General features: G+C 27.8%; 1 protein-coding gene across 4 annotated transcripts; it reads right to left on the reverse strand.

Moving 5' to 3' along the window:
* Window positions 1-647: 647 nt before the first annotated feature.
* On the reverse strand, window positions 648-24,667 carry LOC107446648 (peroxisomal trans-2-enoyl-CoA reductase). Of its 4 annotated transcripts, XR_006225334.3 has the most exons (9): window positions 24,300-24,616; window positions 22,896-23,026; window positions 14,603-14,768; window positions 11,288-11,369; window positions 8,788-8,884; window positions 8,593-8,697; window positions 7,007-7,121; window positions 4,075-4,139; window positions 895-961 (listed from the first exon to the last, which is right to left on the reverse strand). XR_006225334.3 is itself a non-coding variant. In XM_043043945.3 (8 exons), exons 1-8 carry the CDS (start codon window positions 24,424-24,426, stop codon window positions 915-917), a joined length of 870 nt encoding a protein of 289 aa, XP_042899879.1. In that variant the 5' UTR covers window positions 24,427-24,667; the 3' UTR covers window positions 648-914. The 4 variants fall into 4 exon arrangements, 3 of the variants coding, with proteins under 3 accessions (XP_042899879.1, XP_087010768.1, XP_087010769.1); XM_043043945.3 differs by lacking the exon at window positions 4,075-4,139 and having other exon boundaries at window positions 648-961; window positions 24,300-24,667; XM_087154642.1 differs by lacking the exon at window positions 4,075-4,139 and having other exon boundaries at window positions 648-961; window positions 24,468-24,612.
* Between the last annotated feature and the right edge of the window lie 632 nt (window positions 24,668-25,299).

Raw genomic sequence — 25,299 nt, forward strand, 5'->3', positions numbered from 1 at the left:
GGTTAGTAGTTCCCTATCCCCAATGCCACTTCAAAAAAATAGATAATATTAATTATTGTATTCTAAATTGAATGAATTCACATAAAATGTTCATGTATTTCTTGAATTCTGGGAAAAAAAAATTTTTTTAAGGAGTATAATAAAAATAGAGATATATCGAAATCCATGACATAATCCTTTCTATTTTTTACTAAAATGAAACTCAATACTTAGTTTTTAAAAATACATAAAAAGTTAAAGCTGAATTTAAATAAAAAGTTTAAAGAAAATGAATAAATTTTATTTTTGATCAGAATAATTTAAAATGATTAAAGGACATGAAATAGACTGAAAAAATATAACATGCTAATTTGGCAACTAAGATTTCATCTGATTTTTAAATCAAAAGAGCTTCATCACTCCATTAAAAAGGGTTATGCTTTAATGCCAAAATAAATAAATAATATTTGGTATACACAATTGTATATGAAAATACTATGTATTATGGTCATACAATTTTCATATAAGAAATAATAATGTTGTATCAACGCAGATAATAAGTTAAAAAAATAAGGATTCAATTAAAAATGAAATTAATTATCAAAACAATTATGTTTTTATAACCAGTAATTATAACTGTATTTTTTTTATCAGAAAGAAATAAAACAATATCTTTTATAGATTTATTTTAATATAAAAAAGAACAGTATAAAGATTGTATTATAATAAAAATAGTCACAATGATATGTTACAAAAAATATTCAGTAGTTTTTTTTTTTTCAATTTGCAAACTTAATTTACATTTATCACTTATTTTATAAAATAAAAAAAAAGACACTCTTATTAATTAGAAACAGTATGACAGTATTATAAAAATACATGTTAAATAATTTTTATGATTAAACTAATATAATTTTTTAATAAATATACCCCAATCACAGTTTAGACTTTTCTCCATCAAACACTGGTAAATTATCATGATCTAAAAAAAACGTATAAAATTAGTATGTACTTAATCTGAAAAAGTATTACACAAAATCATTAAAATAAAATAAAAACTGCAAATTATTGCAAAAATGCAAGTAAATTTCAAGCAGTCTCACAAAGCATATGTCATAACGCTCCAATGAAAATCAGAGTTGAAAATATTGTGAAAGTTCTGCAGTACTTCAAACGAAATTATAAAACAGGAATCAATATAGTTTTTCTTACATACTAATTTTGTGTTCTAGCTTAAAACATGGTAAAACTGATATTTTCAAAATTTTTCAAATAATTTAAAACATTAAATGAAAGGTGTACTGGCTTTAACTGCACTGTACGCAACTGGCATTAATTTCTCCTATGTAAAATATAAAATGAAAATATTATACTTCAAAGCCTTATTTGATTTGATAAACTAAAACGACTGATTTGGTTAATACACTATTATCACCTTACAACTTCACTTAATATGCACATGAAAATAAACACTCAACAACTAAATATTATTTTAGTAACACAAGTAAAATAGCGATTGCTCCCTTGTCTGTCAGTAATATGAAAATGTTGTGCTTCAGCAATATTTACATTAATATTATTATTTAGCTCTAAGTTATTTTTTGCTGTTTTTTTTTTATTTATTTTTACCTACTGATTCAATAAAAGAATGAAATATTAAAGAATTAATATAATATAATTTAATATGAAATATTATAGGCAACATGTTTTTAATTAAAATATAATGAAAATAATGAAGAGGAATAAAAATGACAAATGGGCTGCACAGGAAATAGTAAAAGTCTGTTTTAGTACTAATAGTTTAATAATAAATAAAGAAAAAAAAAATTTTTAAAAGTTCATTTTAACAAAATGGAGCTTTAAATTAAACAATATGCTTATTAACAAAAGGTAGCATTAAATAAAATAATAGACAATATTGAAAATGATTTTCGAATCATGTTCGGGCAAAAATGTTTATAAAAAAATGCATTTTGAAAATATTACAATAATGAATAAAAACATAACGTATATATACCATACAAATTTGATTACACTGAAAACAGAAAAAAAAAATTTACGAAGATAAAACATAACATTTAGTGAAACGCATCATTTCCATTCATAGTTTTGATTGAATATATCTTTAAAGAGATTTTAAAAATAAATAAAAAATTCTCCAACTTTTTATCTTAGTTCATTCAATAACATTACATAACTTATTTTAAAATCTATCAGAACTAGGATTTATGGCACTCTTATTTAATAATCAACTTTTTTAGAGACACCATAATTTAACTTTTACTGATATTTCTTAGTTTATTTCAAATATCTTTATCCTAATTTATATTAAATATATTTAACTTTGCTGGTAAGCAAAGACACGTAAACATTTAAACATTGCATAATAATGTTTATTTAAAGTAATGCAGACATCCATTAGAAATTAAACTTCAAATTGAAATTTTTTTTAAAACTAAGCATTAATCTTTTTTATATATTATAAGGTAGTGACTTCATAAATATAAATATTAGAAAAATATTGTAAGGTTATGAAAATATTGTGAGAGAAAAGATGTGTATATATATATGTAAGACTATAATAAAGAAAATGCAAATATTCTAAATAAATCTTTTAAACACAGAATTGTAAATCCATTATTTTCTTAACTCTGGATATTTACATACCTGCCAACTTTTAATCCTTTCAAGGATGATTTTCCCCAGTGGTAGTAAAATGGAATTTAAATTACAATTTTAGTTAGAAACGAACACAGTATTTTGAAAAAGTTTATGCGGTCTACCAAAACTGTATTGTTTATTAATATAAAGGATTAATTTCTTTTTAAATAGTGGTGGTAAAGAAGATTATAAATTAAGTTTATAAATGCAAGGAATATATAGAAAGCAGACATTTTACTACCACTTTAAATATAGAAATAAAATTTTGCGTAAAAGTTGGCAAGTATGTATTTAAGACATAAATTATAATCTTGTAAGTTGAATTTAGAAATTTCAGAATTTGAGGAAACAACTCTAATTGCTCAAATTATCCTTAATTATAATTAATAAAATTTTGTTGCTTAATAAAAATGAATATCTTTACTTTATGCAATAATGGCTCAATTAACCCCTTAACGATTGGTTAATTTTCAAGAAAACGGTCATAAAAGTGCCCATTTCTTTGGCTTTTGTATTTGTATTACATATTTGATTAGTGCTGCAACTAGTTTAAAATAAACTATCTATCTACAATTCCCTTAAAAATATCCTGGTACTGCCATCAGGTGTGCAAAATATGAAATAAAATGTTTTCCGGGCAAAAGAAATGAATTAGTTCTATTGTTATTGGTGCGTTACTACTGAACACTTCAGCCCGTCAATATCACGGGAGTGAGAAATAGCAGGCGAAATCTCACCCCGTCATTTTCACGGGAGCGAGAAGGAAGGGGTTAAATACAAAAACATAGTGCTATGTCACTTAAATTTTAATTGAAGATTTCTTCTTATAATTCCTGAAAGGTAACTCCATGGAAATTTAATAAGTTAACATAAATTATAGAATCTTGCACTGAGATTTTCATGTTGAATTAAATTATTCCTAATTATAAAGGGTATTTATACAGAGTGTTCAGTAATGACCACCCTTGATAAACATTTTTAGAGCCATTGTTGAAATTCAAGTAAAAAAGGGAAACAAATTAAGAGCTACAAATTCATATTTAAGTAGCGCAAAAAAAAATACCAGATTCAATATCAACTATAAAAAATATTAAATACAATCTACAGAATTAATATCACTAGATTTGATCTCTTACTTTTTTCTTCAAAATGTGAAAAGAATAAATTAAATAACAATAATAAAAAAATAATACACAACAATGAATAAATGAAATATTGATATAAACACAATACTCTCTACTTAATGTGATTGCGGTTAATGTAATCAATTGCTCATAGCCATCTCCAGATTTTTTTCTATTCATTCTTATATTAAAATTGTTGTTATCTCTGATCATCACATCTTTTAATTTTATCAATGGTATTTTGAAAATTAATTTGACTGCCTAAGAAATATCCACTGCATAATCCAAAAAGAACCAGTCCTTTTCTTACCTTGCGTTAATGTTTACACTTCTAAGAATTAACCCTATTTCACCTTAAGTGGTTTTAAACAGCACCTAGACAGGAGAGTGGTAATTGTCTGTTAATTCCATGTGATAATTTTCATCCTGTCTCAAGAGAACGGGGTCTTATCTATACCGAGAACGAGCATGCCAACATTTAATGCGCTCACTTAATAAAGTTTAACAATTTGTATAACAGAAAGCAAACTGATTTAACATGAAAACAAATAATAGATATTTTAAATCATTATGATAGATTATTAAAAATGAGTCAAACCAATACTGAAGCACAATTAAACATCTCTCAGTCTCTCTCTAGTTTGAAAAATTTTGATGTTCTTCTTGTATCATCTTGGAAAAATTGAAGACTAGCAATAGGAAAACTTACTAACAATGAACAGTTGACTTTTCAAAAACAGATCATTTTTATATTTTTAAAGTAAATATACAATACCTAAAACACAAGGTGAGTTCTTTTCATTTTATTTTTAAACTCAGTATGAGTGACTGAAATTAGTAAATTAATTTAATTTTTTGGTTAGTGTATTGATATCAATCAGTTAATGCTGTATAAATCATAAAATCCCAAAGTGATCATAATAAGTGGAGACTACTCAACATGCAATAATAATAAAATTGAAGCAAAATAAGAAAGATAAAGCAGCTAAAATTGCAATGGGCTTATTATTCCCAAACTGATAGTTGAACCCAAAAAGATGAGAAAACAAATTAAAACTAATATCATGCACTAGAGCTCAAAATAACTTAATACTTTACAATGCAGACAAAATACTTAAGTCTGCATTGAGTAAAATATGCTGACTACAACAATGTTGCTTAATTCAAAATATATATAAATATATTCATATATAAATCTTTGTCATACTGAGGTGAGACAAAAAAAAGATTCAAAGGCAAGAGTTTTCTAATCACAGATTGTCTGAAGCAAAAGAACGGCAATGGAAAAAATAAGTAGCAACCCTAACCGGAGGATTAAGAAAGCTTCCACACTGAATAGGTGTAAGATCATATTTAATTTCTTATATTTTCCTATAAATTTAAATGAACTCAATTAACATCAGCAGCTGTGATATTAGTGAATTGCAAATAATATATTAAAATGTGGCTTTTTGCCTGATTCAAGTAAATAGGACAGAATTTGAAATTGATTTCAAATTGTAATTTAATATACAATCAAATTGTTCAATTTAAATATACAAAAATTAGGTTTTTTTAGAAAGCATTGAGATTCCAATTTTGAAAGGAGAAAGAAAAAATACTAAAATTCTTGTGGAATTAGAACAAAATCACGTATGGTATTTCATTTTCTTCTAAATTTGTATTTTAAAAATATTATTCCTTGAAAAAAGTGCAAGAAAACAATGCTGTCAAACAGGGAGTCACCACTTAACTATCAGTAAAAGAAGTATGCTTCACCATACAAAACATAGGTGGCTACTACAAACATCTCAAACAAGAAGGCAAGGGCCGGGATAGCCTGGTTGGTAGGGCATTGGGCCCATGTCCAAGAGGCCGTGGGTTCGATCCCTGTCGGCCAAAGACTCTCCGTGTAGTAAATGGTGACTGACGCACATTAAATCTGTCGAGTTACAAAGTCCTCCATGTTCCCATAACAAATCAATACCTCTGGTGTACTGATCCAGGAGTTTCCGTGTCTTCTGGATTGGTTCAAAATTACAAGGCAACGGAGTTGAACATTAGTAGTCGTAAACCCAAAAATTGGGCCGGCTGTTCAACAACGGTTATAAAAAATTTAAAAAAATTAAAAACAAGGAGGCAGTAATTTTAAACACAATTTACATTAAGATCACAGGGATGTAAACCCTAAGCCCAGCAAGCCAAAAGTAGCATGCAAAGTCATTTGACATAGCTTTTGAACAAATTTAAATATTAATAGGAAAAAAAATCAGTTCTTGAAAAAAATTCTGTTAATTTAGAATTGTCATTAGTTTTTACTGGTCATCCTGTTTTGTGTTTACTTTTTGTCTCAGTGCAAACCTGAGCTTGATTGTAATCTAACTTAGGAACAATAAATAACTCATTGAACTTTTACTTATTAAACTTTTCGTAAATTACTTTAAAGTAACTATTACATTTTTAAAATTTTGCTTATGCCCTTAGACTAAATGTTTGCTGTAAAATGCAATTTAAAAGATAAACTAAACTCAGTGGCGCGACAGCCCATAGAGGGCAAAAGCCTACTGAACCCACCTCAGTTTTCTTGACCTTGGGCTCTGGGGTGCAGGAGCAGATGTTCCGGTCACGTGGTCAGCCGAATGCGGAACCCCCAGTGTTCAGTTCCCAAGCATGCTTGGTACTCATTTATCGACCCACTGAAGGAATGAAAGGCTGAGTTAACCTTGCCCGGCCCGAGGATCGAACCAGGGACCTGTGGCACGACAGTGCCAAGCGCTGCCACTCAGCCACCGGGCGTCAAAAAGAAAAAATTTCAAAAGTTAAAAATTATTTTTAATTTTTTTGGTAAGTCCTATAACATTAATCGGAAACTGTATTAGTAATAAATTTTGTTTTCTAAATAATAAAACTCATCTTTAGTCTTAATAAACTGCTTTTAAATCTTGTACCTGTATTTGTTTATATTTAGATTGAATATATTTTTATTACTAAGCTATTAACGCCTAAATAAATGAGTTGCAAGTAGCTTGTTTAGTAGTAACATTAATGTTACTTTCAAACAAAATCTAAATTTACCTCATATTTTTACAAAATCGGTTTGTATAACTTTTTTTCGTATTTTAACTAACTAAACTTTTTGTGACCACTATCCAAAAAGGACTTAAGTGTAACTTGATTATCTTCTCTTCAGAAAATTAAAAACTATGCTAATCATTTACATCCATAATAGTTCATAATTTCTTGTATGTGTTTTAATTTCTTACCAGGAACTTTCCACAGTAGAGGAGAATAAAGTCTTCCACCAGCATCAACATGAAGTGTTTCCCCCGTAATAAATGATGCACCAGGAGAAAGCAAAAAACAAACAGCAGATGATATCTTAAAATAATATAAATGAATTTAAAATGAGCAAGGAATAGAAATATTTATACACAGTAAAAGACTTTAAAAAGATAAAAAATAAAAACGGCCCAAATATCTGCATGCTTAAAAATAAATTTGTTTTTGTTAAATTATTGAAAAATAAATTTTTAAGCACAGTTAGTGAAACCTAACAGTTGGTTAAAATACATGATTATTAAAAGATATTGCCAAGGAAAAACAAATACAAGTCGTAATTAAAGTATGCCTATTTAATCCTTAAATCAAGCTAATAAGAATGACATTATTTTCCTCCTATTTACTCAAATATTTTTAATGAAGACCTAATGAGACAGTACATAATTCAATTTCAAATAAACATCATTGTTATTAATAAATAGCAAATAATAAGAAACAATCGTGTAAAATAACAGATACAGAAATTTATTAACAGTTAAATAACAGGAAAAATAAGCTTAAAAATGCAGTAAATATCTTTTAAAAAGATTTTTAAAAAAAAGCAAAGAACAACTAGAATATAAAAAGAACCTTGGCAACTGTTTATAGCATGAGCTGTTTCTATTTGTAAGCAAGATGCTAATTAAGGTAATTGAATATACAGGCAAACAACTATTTAATCAAACAACATATCCAAAATATGGGAAAAATCCAATTGAAAATGCAACAGACAAATTAAATTGTATAATATAAAAATGTATCAATTTCAAATTTTAATAATTCAAAGAATGCCTCATAGAGACAAAATCGTTTATTTGGATGAGAATTAGACCAAGAGACAAAAGCAAGACAATGAAACTTGGCAAACAGATTATAATTACAAACAGGCACTCAAATCATATAAAGCAATACTATTTGAGCCTTCCACTCTTAAAGCCTCTGGGTCTGATTTCCTCTAAATCAAATTATTTTGTTTTAACGTGAAATTTGTCCAATACTTATAATTTCATTTTTTAATCAGTTTGACCCAGTTACAAATTTTAAATTGTTCATATACATAGTGGCAATAGATTTTTTTAAATATTTTCACCTCTATTCAATTTTATATGTGTTTTTATTAGTGACTTGTACTGCAAGTTCAGACCTGAAGATTCCTTCCTTAATCGTTTTTATTTCAATTCATTCTACTATCATATTTTATGAATATTCAAGGGTCTTGATTAGCATTTTGTTTAACTTACCCACCAGTAGAAATTGTTCAAACAATAACAGCAAAACTTCTTTTGATGAGTATATTGACTCGTCTGTTACTCTTACCCACTTTTTGGGTACCTCAAAAGTTGTTGCATGTTTTAGTTTATTATGTTTCAAATTGTGAATTATAATTTATGTCATTTATGCAACAGCAATGATTCACATTAAATGTTTACTTCATATAAAGTAAAATTTACAATCAAAATGTTCTTCAAGTTTGAAATTCTAAATTGCTTATTCTTAACATACATATAAAGAAATGATGATAAATGCTTACTTCTTCAGGCACCCCGAGGCGTTTAGAAGGAATATTTTCACTAACCATATCAAAAACATTAATTGGATAATTCTTAGCAGCTGTTTCAGAATATATGGAAGAACCCTTAACAATGCAAGAAATTAAAAACAGACAAATTAAAATTATTGAAACAAAAACAAATCTACAAAAAGAATGAAATATTTTGAAACATACAGGAGCAACAGCATTAACTCTTATGCCATTCGATGCCCATTCAATTGCTAAAGATTTTGTCAAATTATCTAATCCACTTCGAGCAGCTCCTGAATGCCTATAAAAAATTTTTTTAAATAAATTAAAAGTTTGTATTGCATTAGAAAATTCATCACTACACAAACAATCTAAACTGAATAAATATTTAATGCAGAATATTATCTTGAAAACCATTAAAAAGGGTGAGTTTTTCAATATAGAAAAACCACCTATCACGAGTCTATATTTATGAAGACTTTTGATTAAACTAGCTAAATTTAATAGTATGTTTGATAAAATGTTATAAATGCATTGGAACATACTTTTTTTGGAGCAATTTCTTTTCTTTTTTGTCAAATTTATTGAAAAATAATTTTGGAAGCATGAAAATAAACAAAATTAATGACAAATAAAACAAAAATTATTAGAAGTATTTTTTGCATAAAAATTTTGAAATATGCTTCAGGGTCATTTAGAAGTAGTTGAATCATTTTTCTTAGTTATCATCAACAGGTATAATGATGCAACCTTCAGGGTGAATGGCAACCAGACTGCAAGCTAGATCAACCCATTTTTCTCTTTCCTAGAAAATTTGAGGGGTTTGACTATCGTGAGAAAAGTACCTGAATGGTTGCAAAAGCATTTCCAGTTTCAGAGATACATGTAAGAAAAGCTCATTTCTTGTGCTTACTTTTTTGTTTGTTTTTTTTTGAAAGCGCGTTCTTTATTGCGCTGATTTAAGTGTCGAAAATTATTCACCTAAAAAAGGCGTAGCTGAAATTATAAAACTCTTAGAAAAAGAAGAAAAAATTTTGTAATATGTAAGCAGTTCGGAATTTCATCTTCTCTTTCATCTCTTTTGAAAAACAATAAGGCTTCAATGAAAGTGTAAGAAAAAAAAATTTAACTGATGGTAAAAGGTCAGAAAAAAGAAGAAGAAAAAGCAGGATGAAGGATTTGATGAAGTTCTCTTAAAATGGTTTGCTAAACAAAGAAATTCTAGTTTGCCAATAACTGGGCCCAAGATGAAAATTCAAACTACACAAATAGCAGCTCCTGAGCTAGGTTACACAGAATTTTCATACATTAATGAATGGCTATATAGTTTTAAGCAACATCATAATTTTAATACAAACATGCCATATAAGGACTACTTTATTTTGCAACAGTAACTTTATTCATGGCATGAAGTTGTAATATAAGTCTCAACTGAATTCACTCATATACAAAACATAAATATGAATTAAAGAAAATTTGAGAAATGAGGCATATACAAACTAAACATCTGTAAAGATGAAAAAAAATACTTTATTGCACAATACTTTATCGTAACACCATGGGGGTCACCGGCACAGAGTTTGTTCATAGCACCACGGGGGTCACTGGTGATCAACGAAGTCAAGATTATTAGAAACACATAATTCAAGTACATTTTTAATGCTTTCAATTTTTTTAATATTATTATGGTTACTAAATGGATTGAAGAAATTAATGCAATACATACTGAGAAAATCATTTCGGCTAGATGGGCAAGCCATGTAAAATTAGCGTGGCATTCAAGGTGATAAATAATTTTCTAAAAAAATACTTTACTTACATTTATTATTTTCAAAGAACTTTTTGGCATTGAAATTTTGCTTTTTTGTAGCTGAAGTCAAATGCTGACTAAATCAACTATGAATTTAAAAATCTAAATTGCACAAATTTTAAATATGATGCAAAATTTAGTTTTCTTGAAAAGCTAAACAGGAACACTACATTGTTGAGCAATCATTCTGAGTGCAAAACCTTCAATAAAACTTTAGAAACAATGTGAACTAAACTGATTTTATATTGTTATTAGCTTGCCGTTTGTCACAAATTTTTTTCTTGTTTATTAAGACTTCTCATCTGTTTAGCAGTAAAAATGGCTACTATTTTTCCTAAGAGATATATTGGATCAGTTAAAGAATCTTATTTATAAGTATACTTTTATCTATGTTTATTATAAAATATTAATCAATTGATGTACTTATAAAAGAAAAGAAGTCTCTTCATGTCCCTCTGTTGCATAACAGACAAGAAATGATACCTGTTATAGCTGTTCTTATTTGAGATTAATATAAAGGTAAGTTACATTGCAACAGAAATTTATAATAACTATGGTTTTGAATTTAAACAGTTATAACATTTTATTAAAAATAACTTCTATAACCCATCTTTACTTCTGAACAGTTACTAGCCTGGCTCATTGGTAAAATTTAAATCAATAATGATCCTAATGGCATTTGTCATGTTAAAGTCATTTTAAATTATTTAAAGTAATTATTTTTCTTTTTATGCAAAAATATATTTTAGGAAATTACTAGAAATTTTTTTTTCCAATACGAAACAAATAAAAAAAATGAAATGATTTTCTTAAAATTGACCTGAGCCATAATAATAATTAATAAAAGATTTAATAGAATAATTTCAAAAAATTATTACTAAGATAATAACATACGCCATCATTGGTGTACCTCTTTCAAAATCCATCAATATATTGATGATTACGCCACCATTGTCTTTCATCCATTTATCATATACTGAAAAATATTTACATTGTTAACTACAAATGTGAATATCTACAGGGTTGCCACAGTAAAAAATGAACCAAAATAGTTGCTTTTAGTAGCCTCAAGCATGAAAATAGTTGCCTAAAACAATGAAAATAGTTGCCTGAACAGGAACAAAAATCTATCAAAAATAGTAGCCAAATAACTAAAATTATAGCTTAATTGAAAAATACTATGACTAGGACTGGGTGATGTCAGAAATTTTAAATTGTGATACATCGTCAGTTAGACATCGCGTTAAAGTGATGTATCGCAATTTAGCATATGTTCAAAAATTACCTATGGGAAATCTTTCAATCAATCAAAAATTAATAAAAAGGAATAAATCTATTACGAAAGAAAATATTAATTCTAAACATATTCTACTATGACCCCAAGCTCTATTTCATTTTTCTTGAATTAAAAATAATTTAAGATTTATTGTTTTAAAAATAATAATACTGTAACAAAATATTTTACATACATGCAATGAAAATTAAAAGAAAAAAAAACGAAAGTGGAAAACAAACCAAAGAAATGTTTACTTTAGAAAAAAACATTTTTTTTAAATTATTTGTTGGAAAAAAAACATGCTTTTGAAGCATCATTAGACCCTTTTTTATTTAATTATTTAAAATAATAAAAGGTAGTATTAACTAATAGTCAAATTCTGTACTTAAGAAATACTTATTTATTATTATTTTCTTTGAAAATAAAATCGACTAAAGATTTATTTGTTTAAAAATGATACTGACTATCTAACAAATTATAAAACAAACAAATATTGAAAGAATTTCAATAAAAAAAAAAAGTACTAATGTCGAATTATTAAAAAAGCAACAAAACATTACTAAACTCTTTATTTAATTTTAAAAAATTATTTGTTTCTTTCTTTTTTTTTTAACTAATAGCCAAATTTTTTAAACTTCGTTTTAATTTTCTCAAAAATGAAAGCAAACTAAATAAATGTAAGCTTTGTTGTAATTTTTTTATAGTTAAAAACGATTGGACATTTATTGGTTTAACAATAATTAAATTATTATACTTACCTACATTTAATAGATTTTTAAAAAAAATGAACTTTTTATAATGAAGTTAAATACGAAATACCCCTATTAAATTGTATTGCTTAAAATGAAAAGCAATAATGGAAAAAAATCAATGAAAATCTTTTTTTATTTCATTTATATTTTCGTTTCATTGATCTATTGAGTTCAGAACGAAAATTTAAGATAACAGCGATTGTGCAGCAATCGCAAAGTAACCGTAGGTCTACTAAAAATAATTGACAAGAATCGTTAAACCCAGACAGAAAAAAAAATGGTATATCTGATGGTAAGTCTGACTGAAAATAATTTACAAAGAACCTGACAATTATTTCTGACAAAATAAAATGCACAACAATTGCAAAATGACTTGAGTCCCATAACCTTCAAAAAACGTAAAATCTAAAAGACAAAAATGGACATAAAGAAACTGTGCATTGCGTTCTACAGAACAACGCTGATCCTCGCACGAAACTGGGATTCAATTCGCTCTTCGTCATTCAACATCACGAAACTAACATCATCTTTATAGCAAAACGCTATCTACATCTCTGCAGCAAGACGAAATTAAAATCGTCTGCGTCAGTGCAGTAACAGCGCTAGCCTAGTCAAGGATCCTTGCATATTAAATAGTTAAACCTCGATTGTAGCCTTATTCCGGCTGTTTAAATCAAATTTCTGATGCATCGCCTAAAACGAAAGTCACTACATCGGCCTACCGATATATGCGTTAAATCGATATTTCGCGATACATCGATTTATCGCCCAGTCCTATCTATGCTCCAATTCTAAATGTATACCTTTTTATATTTGTACAAAAAAGTTTTGTACAAATATAAAAACGTATACATCTTAGAAAATAGGTACCTAAATAAGAGTCGAATTACAATAAAATATGAATGTTAATAGAAGGAAAAAACAATTAAAAATAACAAAACTGCCCCTCGGAGAGAAAAAATAACAAGTATACTTTATTAAATCTAAAGTAAATATAAATGTTTGGCTTTTTGGACATAAATAATTGTATAAAAGTTCGCTTTCTTTTATTATCGTTCTGAAAACTAACGTTCATTTATGCGAAAAAACTTCGCTAAGAGTAAAAAAGTCTCCTAATAGTCGCCTATTCCTGAAAATAGTTGCTTTTCTAGCCTTTTTAGGCAAAAAAAGTCGCCATAGTCGCCTAAGGCTGAAAATAGTAGCAAATAGTCGCATTTTAGTCGCCTGTGGCAACCCTGTATCTACGATTAATAAATGTATGTGTCAGTGATTAATAATGCTTTATATTCATTTTGTTTTCTTTTAACAGTATAAGATTTGCTTAAAATGGTTTAATTTTAGCGAAAAAAATTTAAAAAGCACAAAAATTATATTCCTTTTAATTAATATAAAATATTGTGAACTTGTTAGATTAGTACTGATTTTTTAAATTACTTATTAAATCTTAATTTACTTTTCTCCATTCTCTTATGTCATATTTTCCTGAAAATTTAAAATATTATAACATTGTTCATTGCCTTTTATCTTGATAAATTATAATCTTGCAAATATGACGCAATTTTTTCTTTTAAAAAAAGTTTTAAATATTACCCAAAGTTCATTTTAGGTGGGGTTAGAGGAACGGTGCATCCCGTTTGCCCTTTGAATAAAACATTCCGCCCCATGTGCCCGGAGAATCTGAATATGCCCTCCAACATAATAAATAGGGACGGCCTACTCGCGACAATTTTTTGGTAATTTATTTTCTGATTGTTTTTTGGCAGAAGTAAATTATGTTTCGGTAATATTATAATTTTTAAATTTCAAGTATAAGGGATGATTTTTATCTTTTTTTTTAATTGAATATTAGGTGAACATGAAAGTAATGACGTTTTCGTTACATTAAATTGTAAAATATATTTCAGCAAGTTTTTTGCTTTAATCAATTATGTAAACGCTATCAGAAACCAGTTATCCAGTTATTAGAAGAAAAACTTTTTTACAATCAAATTAACAAATTTAATGTACGAATACTTAGAAATGGGGAGTGGAGGTACGTTATTCAACATCCTTGAAAGTAAAACTAATAATCAGTAAAAAATAGCATTTCTGATTCTAGTTTAGGATATAAAACATCTAATTAAGTAATATATTTAACAAAAACTTAATAAAATCAATGGCAAAAAAAAAACTAATAATTACCTGCCCTGGACATCAAAAATGGACCCTTTAAATTTGTTTCTATGACAGCATCCCATCCTTTAGTGGTTAGATCACCAACTGGACAGAGAAATTGTCCACCTCCATTGTTAATCAAAAAATCAATTCTTTCATACTTGGCCAAAGTTGCTTGAACTAAATTTTTAACCTAAAACAATATGGTCTGTGACTTAATTGATAATAGGGTTTGAAAAAGAGGCTCAGCTCAGAAAACACTGAATATTTCAAAATGGGCTCATCTGATTTTGAAATTCAGTCATAACTCACACTTCATTTTCTTTTCATTTGAGCATTATCTTCTGAGGCAGACAAAATTTAGAAATATCTATTGGCAAAGGTGAAAAAAGGGGTCCGCAAATAATGAAGAGAGCCAAATTAAAAAACTTTTTGTATTACTAATTGCCATTAGATTACAATCTATCTGTGGTTATAGGGAATAAATAGAACTTATGATCTTATCACATTATTTACTTTAAGCGTTCATAAAATACAATATATTTAAGATAAGATATTTTACAAAAAATTCACTTATGCATAAAATTAGAAAAGTGCCAAATTTTAATACTTTAACTCTTTCGCTACCGGAACGCCCGAGACGCCTCGTCAGCTAGACTACCGAAAACGCCCGAAGTGCCCGTGAAACTAGTTAGAAATTTTTCCCCCTTTTTGAAAAGTGACGCACAATGAGGGAGGTGAGGCAGTAATCGTCCTTGAAGGAATTTTATGAAAAGGGGAGAGAAAAGAGGGATTTTTCAACAAAAGTTCTTTTCATATCATTCTGTTCTTGTAAAGTTGCTTTCTCTTGCTTTTTTTATATAAACGAAAATGTCTTTTCGTCGTAAAGGTCTTTCGACCGAAGAAGCTTTGAAAATAATTTTCAATGATGATACAGATGAGTCTGATTTTAATGAATCAGGGGATGATGAAGAATTTGATGATGTGGCTCCAACTGAAACCACCATTGCCCCAGCCCCTGACGATAGCAGTAATAGTGATGAGGAAGATGATGAAGAAAATCCAGTTGAATTTGATTGGACATCTGACATAAAAAATGAAAAGATTCTTGTTAAAGATTTTCGTCTAAATTCAGGGCCAAACCATGGACTACTACCCGATTCGTCACCGTCAGATTATCTGAAGCTCTATTTAACTGATGAACTTTGTAAATCAGTTATGGAAAATACAAACAAATATGTACATTTTTTTGCCAAAAACAGAAAAACATAGAGGACACAAATTGGAGCTCATTGACTTCTATTGACGAATTGTGGTGCTTTTTTGGCATTTTACTCATCATGAGTTTGGTAAAAATGCCTAGAATAAGTGATTATTGGTCCCAAGACACCATATACGGAAATTCTATGGTAAAAAAACTGATGAGTAGGAACCGTTTTTTGAAAATCAAGCATTATTTTCACATCTCTGACAGAGAGTCAGAGTTGCAGAAAACGGATGAAAACTATAGATATTCGCAAAAAGTTCAGCCCATGTTTGATCAAATCCAGGAAAATTTAAGGAAACACCTAATTCCATACAAGGAACTTTCAGTTGATGAAGCTTTATTGAAGTATAAAGGAAGGCTTGGCATAGTACAGTATATGCCCCTAAAACCTGCAAAACGCGGCATAAAATTATGGATGCTCTGTACATCAAAGCATGGATATGTTTTGAACTTTGATCTATATGGAGGAAAACAGGATAATGTCAAGAGAAGTGGAAAAGATTTGGGATATGACGTAGTGATGCATATGACGCAAACTTTGAAAAATTCAGGCCACGTTATTTATTTTGACAGATTTTTTCCAGTTCAATTTTAATGTATGATTTATATCGATCGGGTTCTCATTATCATTTTAAAAATGAACTAATTCACAACATCGAAACAAGTCATCTGATTCAACGTAAACGTCCTTTTCTAGATTATTCACCAACCTCAGCTAATCATGTGCATAAAAGAAGAAAGATTGAGGGTCGTAAAAGAATCTGCATGAATTGTAAGAATATGAATAGGAAAACTCTTTCGGATAAAAGCATTCAAAGCACTTGGGAATGCGAAACATGTAAAATGTGCCTGTGTAAATCATGCTTCGATTAATTGATATTCTTATACTGTGAATAATAATATCCTGAACAATTTTTAAATTGCGTTAAATTTATATATCAAAGCCATTTTGTTTTCATTAACACTGTTAGAGAGGATGCATATTTGCCTTTCATTTATTTTTACCTTATTTTGAATATCATGCTTTATTTATTGTATTTAAGTTAGAAGTTTTTTATTAATTTTTTTAAAGTTCTTAAATTAGTAAATACATGGTATCGAGTTATAATAAATTAAGTAATATGCTTTATTTTGTCTTCTTATGTCAAATATTTTGTTAATCATAAATATTGCACAAAACACTTTTCAGTTAATTTTCTAAACTTCATACTTTTGACTTTATAGCATAAAAAAGATAAATTATAGTTTGCAAATATAAATGTATCTTTATTGTTCAAACATTATTTGAAAATTTCAGAAAATTTACCTCAATATTGCTTGATTAATTTATTTTATGTTGTGAATTAATAATATTCTGCATGTCTATGAACCTGTGAAAAATGGCGCTATTAAACAATTTTGTTAAATTTAGATATCAATGCAGTTTTGTTTTCATTAGCATTGTTAAAGAGCATGTATATTTGTCCCTTATTTATATTTACACCTATTTTGAATATCAGATTGTATCTAAATTAAAAATAATTTTTTTTTTTTTTTAAAAAACGAAACTTAAATTACTATATTGTAGCAAAATGTAAGAAACTAATTAATATGCTCCATTTTTTATTTTCAAATAAAATATTTTTAAATTATTACTTAGAACATTATTTATAAAAGTTTTATTTCTTAATTTTATATGCTACATGTTTGTGACCTTATAACATAAATCACAGGTTAAATTATTCTTTGCAAATATAAATATATATTTGTTGCTCAGAAATTGTTTGAATAATTCAGAAAATATTTCTTAATATTATTTGATTTATTTATATTTAAAAGTGTTAATTAAAAATATTTTATACATTAGTAATGCATGCAAAAATTATGCGGCTATTTAACAATTCTGAAATTAAGTAAAATATTGGCACAAGCAGAGTTATTTACACATTTTTAATAGATTATAATACTTGTACTTAAATTTGAAATGTTCTCTTATTTTTTTTCTATTTTGATTTTCACATAAATTTTTTTAACGAATTTTTGATTGAAAATTATTTCCTTAGAGGTTAAAAAGTTCATATTATTTATCAGCTAAAATAAAATACGGATTGTTTTTAATTCATTTAACCTGAAATTATTGTTTTAAAACTATTTTGTTTTTAACATTTTAAATTCATTTGTTTTTAACATTTTAAATTATGAAACTGTCTACCCTTTTTATCAGAGTTTTTTGGCTTACTTAGGTTGAAAAGAAAATACTAGAGTAATGGTGTCAAAGTTTTTTTTTTTTTTTTTTTAAAAAAAAGATTTAATTATTTGGTTATTGTGTCTTTAAAACTATATCAATTGTTCAAAATTATAAACTGCTAAAAGTTCTACAAGACTGAAAGATTACTAAATACAATTAATTATAAATCGAATTTTAAATATAAAATAAATAGGTAAACATTATTTTTTTTAAATTAGAGGGTAGGCTTTGATGCCTTAAAAAATGGTTTTTATATTTATAACAGTAGGATCCAGGAGAAAAAACTGCTTTGATCGGTACCGAAACTATTCTTTGAAATTTAAACTTTATTTTGCATCTGCAGTTGGACAGCTATAAATCATAATTGCTGTTTATGAATGCCTCGCTATTTTCACATTTTCAATGCTTGTTATTACTTAGGTATTGCACTTGAAGCTGAAAGGACCCATTTTTTTATTAATTGTTAACATCTGGTCTAAGAACACGAATGTTTACTAGGTGAGAATGCTGTTGGTGTCAAAACTCTTAAAATAGTTAAATCTCCATTGATTTATTAATTTTCAATTTTAAATGCTATCTTCCTACAAAAGGGATTTTTTTGCCTGAGGATAATCGGGAGTAAACTGTAATTTCTCATAAACTTATTCTTTCCTTCACAATGAATGTTCTATATTCAGCTGTCAGGCCACCCATATCCTTATATTACAAGTAACTCATTCATTTCTGTAGAAGATAAGCGTTATCAGCATAGCTTCTAAAGACTATTGTTGAATGAAAAATAACATGTCATATTGTAGATTTTCTCTATTTCTACTTGAAGTTGGAACTGATATCTTTGTCACCAAAATTATGGTGCGGTAATGTAAGAAATTTCTTCTACACTCCCCTTTTCTTCCAAAGAAATTTCTTGTCACCACACCCATGTATAATGCCCCATGTGGATAAACAGATGCCGATTTCCGACTCTTCAGTAAAATGCAGAAGAATTTAGTCGCATACTCAAAAAGAAATAATTACAAGTAAAATGTGACAGAAAGATAAATCTGAGTCTAGAAGGCAGTGTTGAAATAGGAAGTAATTGTGTTCCCTAGCATATGTAAAGAATAGCTGTCTGGCTGATTAACGATGGGATCAGAGATTAAAAAATTATGCATTAAATATAGTAGTTAAATATAGATTATTAAATATAGTCATTAAAATTTCTTAAAAATGAAATTTTAAAGAAAATAAGTGAATAAAATAAAAATTTAGACATTATCTATCTCTCTCTCTCTCTCTCTCTCTCTCTATATATATATATATATATATATATATATATATATATATATATATATATATATATATATTTCTACAAATCAAAAGAAAGAAAGTACTAATTTACTTACAGATAAACATTTCGTAGTTTTTTTTTTTTTTTTTTTGACTTTTACCTCGTACCATATCAGACAAACAAGTAAAAAATTAAGAGAGAAAATTTTTCAAGAATATATACATAACAAAATAAGCATTTTACAGTAAATACATTATTTAAAAGAAAAAATTGTAAATTTCGGCTTTAAATCAAAATACATATTGAAATTTTTATCTTTTACTCTCCGATAACACCTCTGAGTCGACATCGGGAGTCACCACATTAAAATATAAAATTTTAATATCTCATTAATTTGAAGCCATAATAAATTCATTTATTGTAGAAACTATATAGAAATATTGTACTATGAAATTTATATGCCTTACTCTTTGCTCAAACTACACATAATCAGAGCGTATAAAAAGCATACTCGGAATGCAAAAACTGAAATATTTTTATATGAATTATAGAAAGACATATACAAAATTTGGCATCTATTTCGAATCCTTTACTTTCTAATAATTAAAAATTAGTTAAACGAGTTATCGAAAAATATATTTTATACCTAGGGGTGATTTCAGGGGATATTTTTAACAGTTTCAGAGTTTTATTAAATAATCAGAAAAGTTTCTCTTATTTCAAATTGTAAAATGATATAAAATATGTACACATTTAGGTTGAATAATATTTTAGTACTATCACCAAAATTATTTCTCCTTAATGACTGATGTTAACTTGAAATCTTGGTTCTTAAGAAGTTTAAAGTTTATCTTTTAATCATTTAAGTTATTAAATTATTTAGTTTTTGTTCTACAACGAAAAAAAGGATTTTATTTGAGCAAGAATATTATTTTCAATATAAATGCTTTGTTTAGAAATTGTATAAATGGATTGCATGGAATTACATGCTTAATTTTCCATGTAAATAATAAAATTTAAAAAAAAACAAACAAATGATTAAAAACATTTATTAACATTTTATAAATCTTGTTATGTTAGCGATATTCTTGCTTCAAATAGTCTTTCTTCCTTTCGAACACACCTATTTTAGGGATATTTCCCCAAGTGAATAAGTAGATGATCAGTCATTCTGTCATTTCAGAGTAAAGCTGGGGGAAGGAAATTTTTGCTACCTGATTTTCAACTTCGGGCGTTTGCGGTATTCTGGGCATGTTGTGGTTTAGGTCGCTCGGTATTCAAAGAGTTAAGCTTATCTTCAAAACAAAAAAATTATATTGGTAACTTTAAAATATATTGGTATTTTACAATATTTTTTCCCTGATAGCACAAAAGTGATATACATACTCAATCCAGCAAATGTTTTATTGTTACTATTATTATGGACGCACAGGCTTTTTCAGTGAAGGGCCATTTGCACAGCCGATTGTATAACGAAAGCCTGCATGCGGATTTAAGCATGTTGACAACAATTATGATAATTTCTATTAAAAACATTAGTGTTTAAGCACTAAATATTTTTCATCATTAAAATTAGCAATATACACCCCCGCAGCGTTTGGGAAAGCACAAGGTTTGAGGGCGTACAATCCATAAATAATACATGCAGCCAACCAGCTATTCATGCGCGGCCCGCGAATATAGGAAAAATAAGTATTATATATGTATATTAAATATAAAAATCAAACATTTTAAATTACGCATTTGAGTTTTGGACGTGCTGAATCTAAATTTTTTTTTTACTTTTAAAAATCCCAATACCTTAATACCCACAAATCTTACAGTAATTGCTTTGCTTTTCCACAGAGTACAAAAATCATGATACTTTTAATCCGATGAGGGAAACTTCGGGCTTTCAAATCAGGCATTTTAATCATCACCTTTGATGTGCTTTATTTGTGCCAATTTAATCCTCAATCCATATTATCTTTCACTCTATATTTTTCTTTTCTAATTTCAATATTTTTTACAATATTATTACAAAATGAGAAATTTGAATGTGAGTTTTTAAACTGCTTACTGTTTTTTAACTTTATTTCTAATTTTTTGTAGCTTAAAAAAAATGAGTTTAAAAAAAAATGGTCTTGAGAATTCATAAAGTTTCTCATAATTCACTAAATATGTATTAAAGTTAAAGATGTACTAAATTCAAATGCATAATAGTAAAAATATATGCATGAACTGAACACTTCATAGCCCAAAATAAGATTCCAACAGAATGATGAATCTTATTTTGAGCAATAATGCATTTTTTTTTGCATTCATATTTAATTTGCATTCATGTAGCTCCATAAAATATCTATTGATTTTTTTCTTTCTTTAATTCAAGACCATTTCATTTAATTTATTTTAAAATGCACTGTTGTGTCATGTGATGTGATAACAAAAACCATCGCTTTTCCCCCATTTTCTTTTTGATAAAACTATTTTTTTGATCAAAAGTAAATACTTTTATTTTGAAAAAAAATCAGTTTGGAATTCTTTAGTTTTGAATGAGTTTTAATAATCAAAAGAATTTAATTTTATGCAAATATATTCCTAAGTTGATTGATAAATAAAATTAAAAGAACTAAGAAAATAAAAAAAAGAATTATTACAAAGACTAATTTCCAGGAAATATATTACTAAATTGACTGAAAAGAATTTAAAAAGAATTTTGTTTGAAACATTGATATTTTCATAAAAATTATTATATTTGTCGTCAACATGTCTAAATGCTTGGACATGCACCCCAAATAAAAAAAAAAAATTTTAATTCACTTAAAAAATTACTTTTAACTAAACTTTGATTATAATTATTGTAGGATAAAGAGTTATATTCTCATATTTTTAAGATTAATTTCATGTCAATGTGATAAGACACTGTTCTAATTTAGTACCTTTTCTAAATTCTGCTTTTCCATCGCAATTTTTAACTCCTTATTAATTAATATTAAAATAATTTAAATTAAAATATATAAATTAAAATAAAATGAATGATAATAAATGCCCAAATGTCTCATCATTGTGCTGTAGTTTCACATTATAATTTTTTTTATTTGTGTTAAGTCTAAGCTAAGACGTATTTTTAAATCTGGCAAGGGGTGCCCCTTAGTCTATCTACGCTGTTGACTTAGTTATTGCACTTGAAGCAGTAATGTTTATATGTAGACCCATTATTTCATTAATTGTGGACAACTGGGAAATGAACATGAATGTTTGCTAGTAAGTTGTTCTCAAAACCCTTAAAATAATTCCATATCTACGAATGTATTTATTTTCAATTCTAAATGCTATGTTGCTCATCATTGCAAAAAAAAAGTGAAGCGCAGATAATCAGGGGCTTACTGCACAGTGAAATTCATATTAAGACTTATATTTATGAGTAAAACTATAAATGCATAAAAAAGAATGAAAATTTTAATGTAGAAAAATGTATATACATATTTTTAACTCTGATTTTGACATTTTTGGAAATGTATTAAATAATAAGATGATAAACTAAAAATTGTTATGCAGAGTAGCCTTAATAACAAACCTCTTCCTCTTTTCTTATATTGCAGACAATGCTTGTAACATCAGGAGACTTTTCTTTTAACGTATTCTTCATTTCCTCAGCAGCTTTCAGAAGTTGTTCTTCTTTCCTTGAAGCAATAACCACTTTACAACCTGAAATTTCAAAATATTAGTAAAGTATGTCAACACCTCATAATAGTGTGAAGGGCAAAGTTAGGACAAATAGACTCTGCTCATCGACATACTCAGTTAGAAAGTACACAAACAATTTCCTTACTTTTGAATAAAATATAATATTTACTTTTTATGAAAAGCATATTAAAAGTTAATTATAATCTAGCTTGGACAATAATAACACAGTCAAACTTCTATAACTCCAAAATCTGGTAACATTTGTTTTTAAAAGTAGAATTCCAATTTTTCCTGTAATATATTTAGAATTTAAATAAGCATTATAATATATAGATAGTTTTTTTTTTCTATTATTCAGTGGTCTAATGGGCTCACGAAGGTGAGTTAGATTAATGTTATTAAACAGACTCTAGATGAATGCCAATGCTTTGATAAGATAAGCAATCAATTTTTTCTATTAAGAATTTTTATAACCAATCAAAGGACAGAATAATTTAAATCAACATGTCAAAAAGGGTTATAAAAATTGCTATCTCAAAACATGAGAAAATTACTGATCTGCTAAATCTTACAAAAGACAAAATACTGATAGCAGGAACATTTCACTCTTACTCTATGTTTGCAAGCAAACTATCTGTAACTATCAGTATTACTAACAGTTATGAAGTCTACTTTCCAAAGTAAAAATGTCTGATTTGACTCTTAATAAATAGTGGAAGGTATAGATACAAATAAATTTAATACTACCAGGACTCTATATTTTCTGAAAAATCTAGGAAAATTGGCAGCCCTAAAATCTGCATAGTTAAGTTTAAGAAGTAAAACCTATTATAATTTAACTAATTTACAATACTGTTAAAAATAATTAGGCCAGTTTTTGCTCTATTATGTCTGAAAGGGTCACTATTTGAATTACTTTAAATATAACATATGACCATGTATTTCCGTTTCGTGATCTGTAGTAGAATAATCGCCATGTCTGGGCAACTTCCGGGCAGTGGCCAGCGAGAAACTAAACAGAAACATCACAGAAAGGGACCAACTCGAAAGGTATAATTCATAGCCACCCCGGTTCTACAGGTTCGCTTTTTTTCAAATTTGCAAGTTGAAAATCTAATTGGCACCTTGGTGATTGTGTAGTTGGCGTGACAGATCAAGATACGGAAATATCCCCTAAAAAGCGTCAATACCTCTTCATAATTTCTATCATAAACAAAAATGTATGTTGATGTTACAAGCACTGACTATCAAACTATTGCAATTGGCAATCCAACTTTAATCATAAAATTTTTACCTAAGTATAAAAGTTCAGTACTAATTGCTTTTCCTATTCCTGTTCCCCCACCAGTCACAATTGCAACTTTCTTTTTAAATAAATCTAAGCGAAACACACTGAAATTTTTTGCATTTGCCATGATCATATTTCTTATAAAATTATGCACTTCAGCACAAAAATCTTAACCTTAACAACTTAGAAGAAAACGAAAAATCCTTTACGACAAGGAAATGGGTGCGCTATCATGACTTGCCGTAATACGCTTTTATAGCAATTCAAACACAAGAATATACAGAAGTTATTTAGTTGTTTTGTTTTTACATCTATGATTATCTATATATATCGCTTCCGACTATCTTTTTCTGCTGCAATCATGAACTACAAGCAATTTTTCAGTTTCCTATGGGCCATTCTTGCTGTAACAGAGGCCATTCTTGCTGCGACGGCTAACAGAGGTGCGTGGATCGCTCACGTCACACTAGAGCAGCACATTGGGCCATTGGCGATGTTCTGGGACACATCCCTGAGGATGATCTGAAGACATGCCGTGACAATTTTAAATCGCAGCAGGGGGGACCTCATTTGTGGGGCCACTTCCTCAATTTAGGCATAGATCTGAAGAGGAAAAAATTTTCTTTGGATCCTTGTACTCATGGTATTACTCGGCGACCAACCACTGGGCTTTCGATTCCACAGATTTTGCGAGTATGTATGTCACATGTACTCAGTGGAACTCAAAGACAGAGCCCCAGCCCCTAAGACCCAGTGTTGCCAGATTGGGCTACAAGTAGCGGATTGGGCTACTTTTAAAAGTTCCCGCTACTGAAAATTGAATTTTCGCTACTTGCTACTTTTTGGGCTACTTATTATTTTTCGAACGCTACAAATCTTAAATATGCGCTACTTTTTTTCCTTACTGAAATATATATATATTTTTAAATTTTTTTCCTTCCCATTATAAAATGATTCTGAAAGTTTGCACCATTTTTAAAAAGGACATTTTTGTTGCTGTTGAAAA

This window comes from Parasteatoda tepidariorum, chromosome 11 (genome assembly GCF_982258835.1).
Source record: "Parasteatoda tepidariorum strain Cologne lab strain chromosome 11, Ptep-v5.0, whole genome shotgun sequence".
NCBI classification, from domain to species: Eukaryota; Metazoa; Arthropoda; class Arachnida; order Araneae; family Theridiidae; genus Parasteatoda; species Parasteatoda tepidariorum.

Excerpts from the sequence above, each read along its gene's own strand:
- LOC107446648 (XM_043043945.3), bottom strand. The coding sequence starts at position 24,426 with ATGATCATGGCAAATGCAAAAAATTTCAGTGTGTTTCGCTTAGATTTA. Across the intron at positions 23,027-24,299 it reads TACTGAACTTTTATACTTAG|GTTGTAAAGTGGTTATTGCT; the intron begins GTAAAAATTTTA and ends TTGAAATTTCAG. Across the intron at positions 8,885-11,287 it reads AGAGGTACACCAATGATGGC|GCATTCAGGAGCTGCTCGAA; the intron begins GTATGTTATTAT and ends AATTTTTTATAG.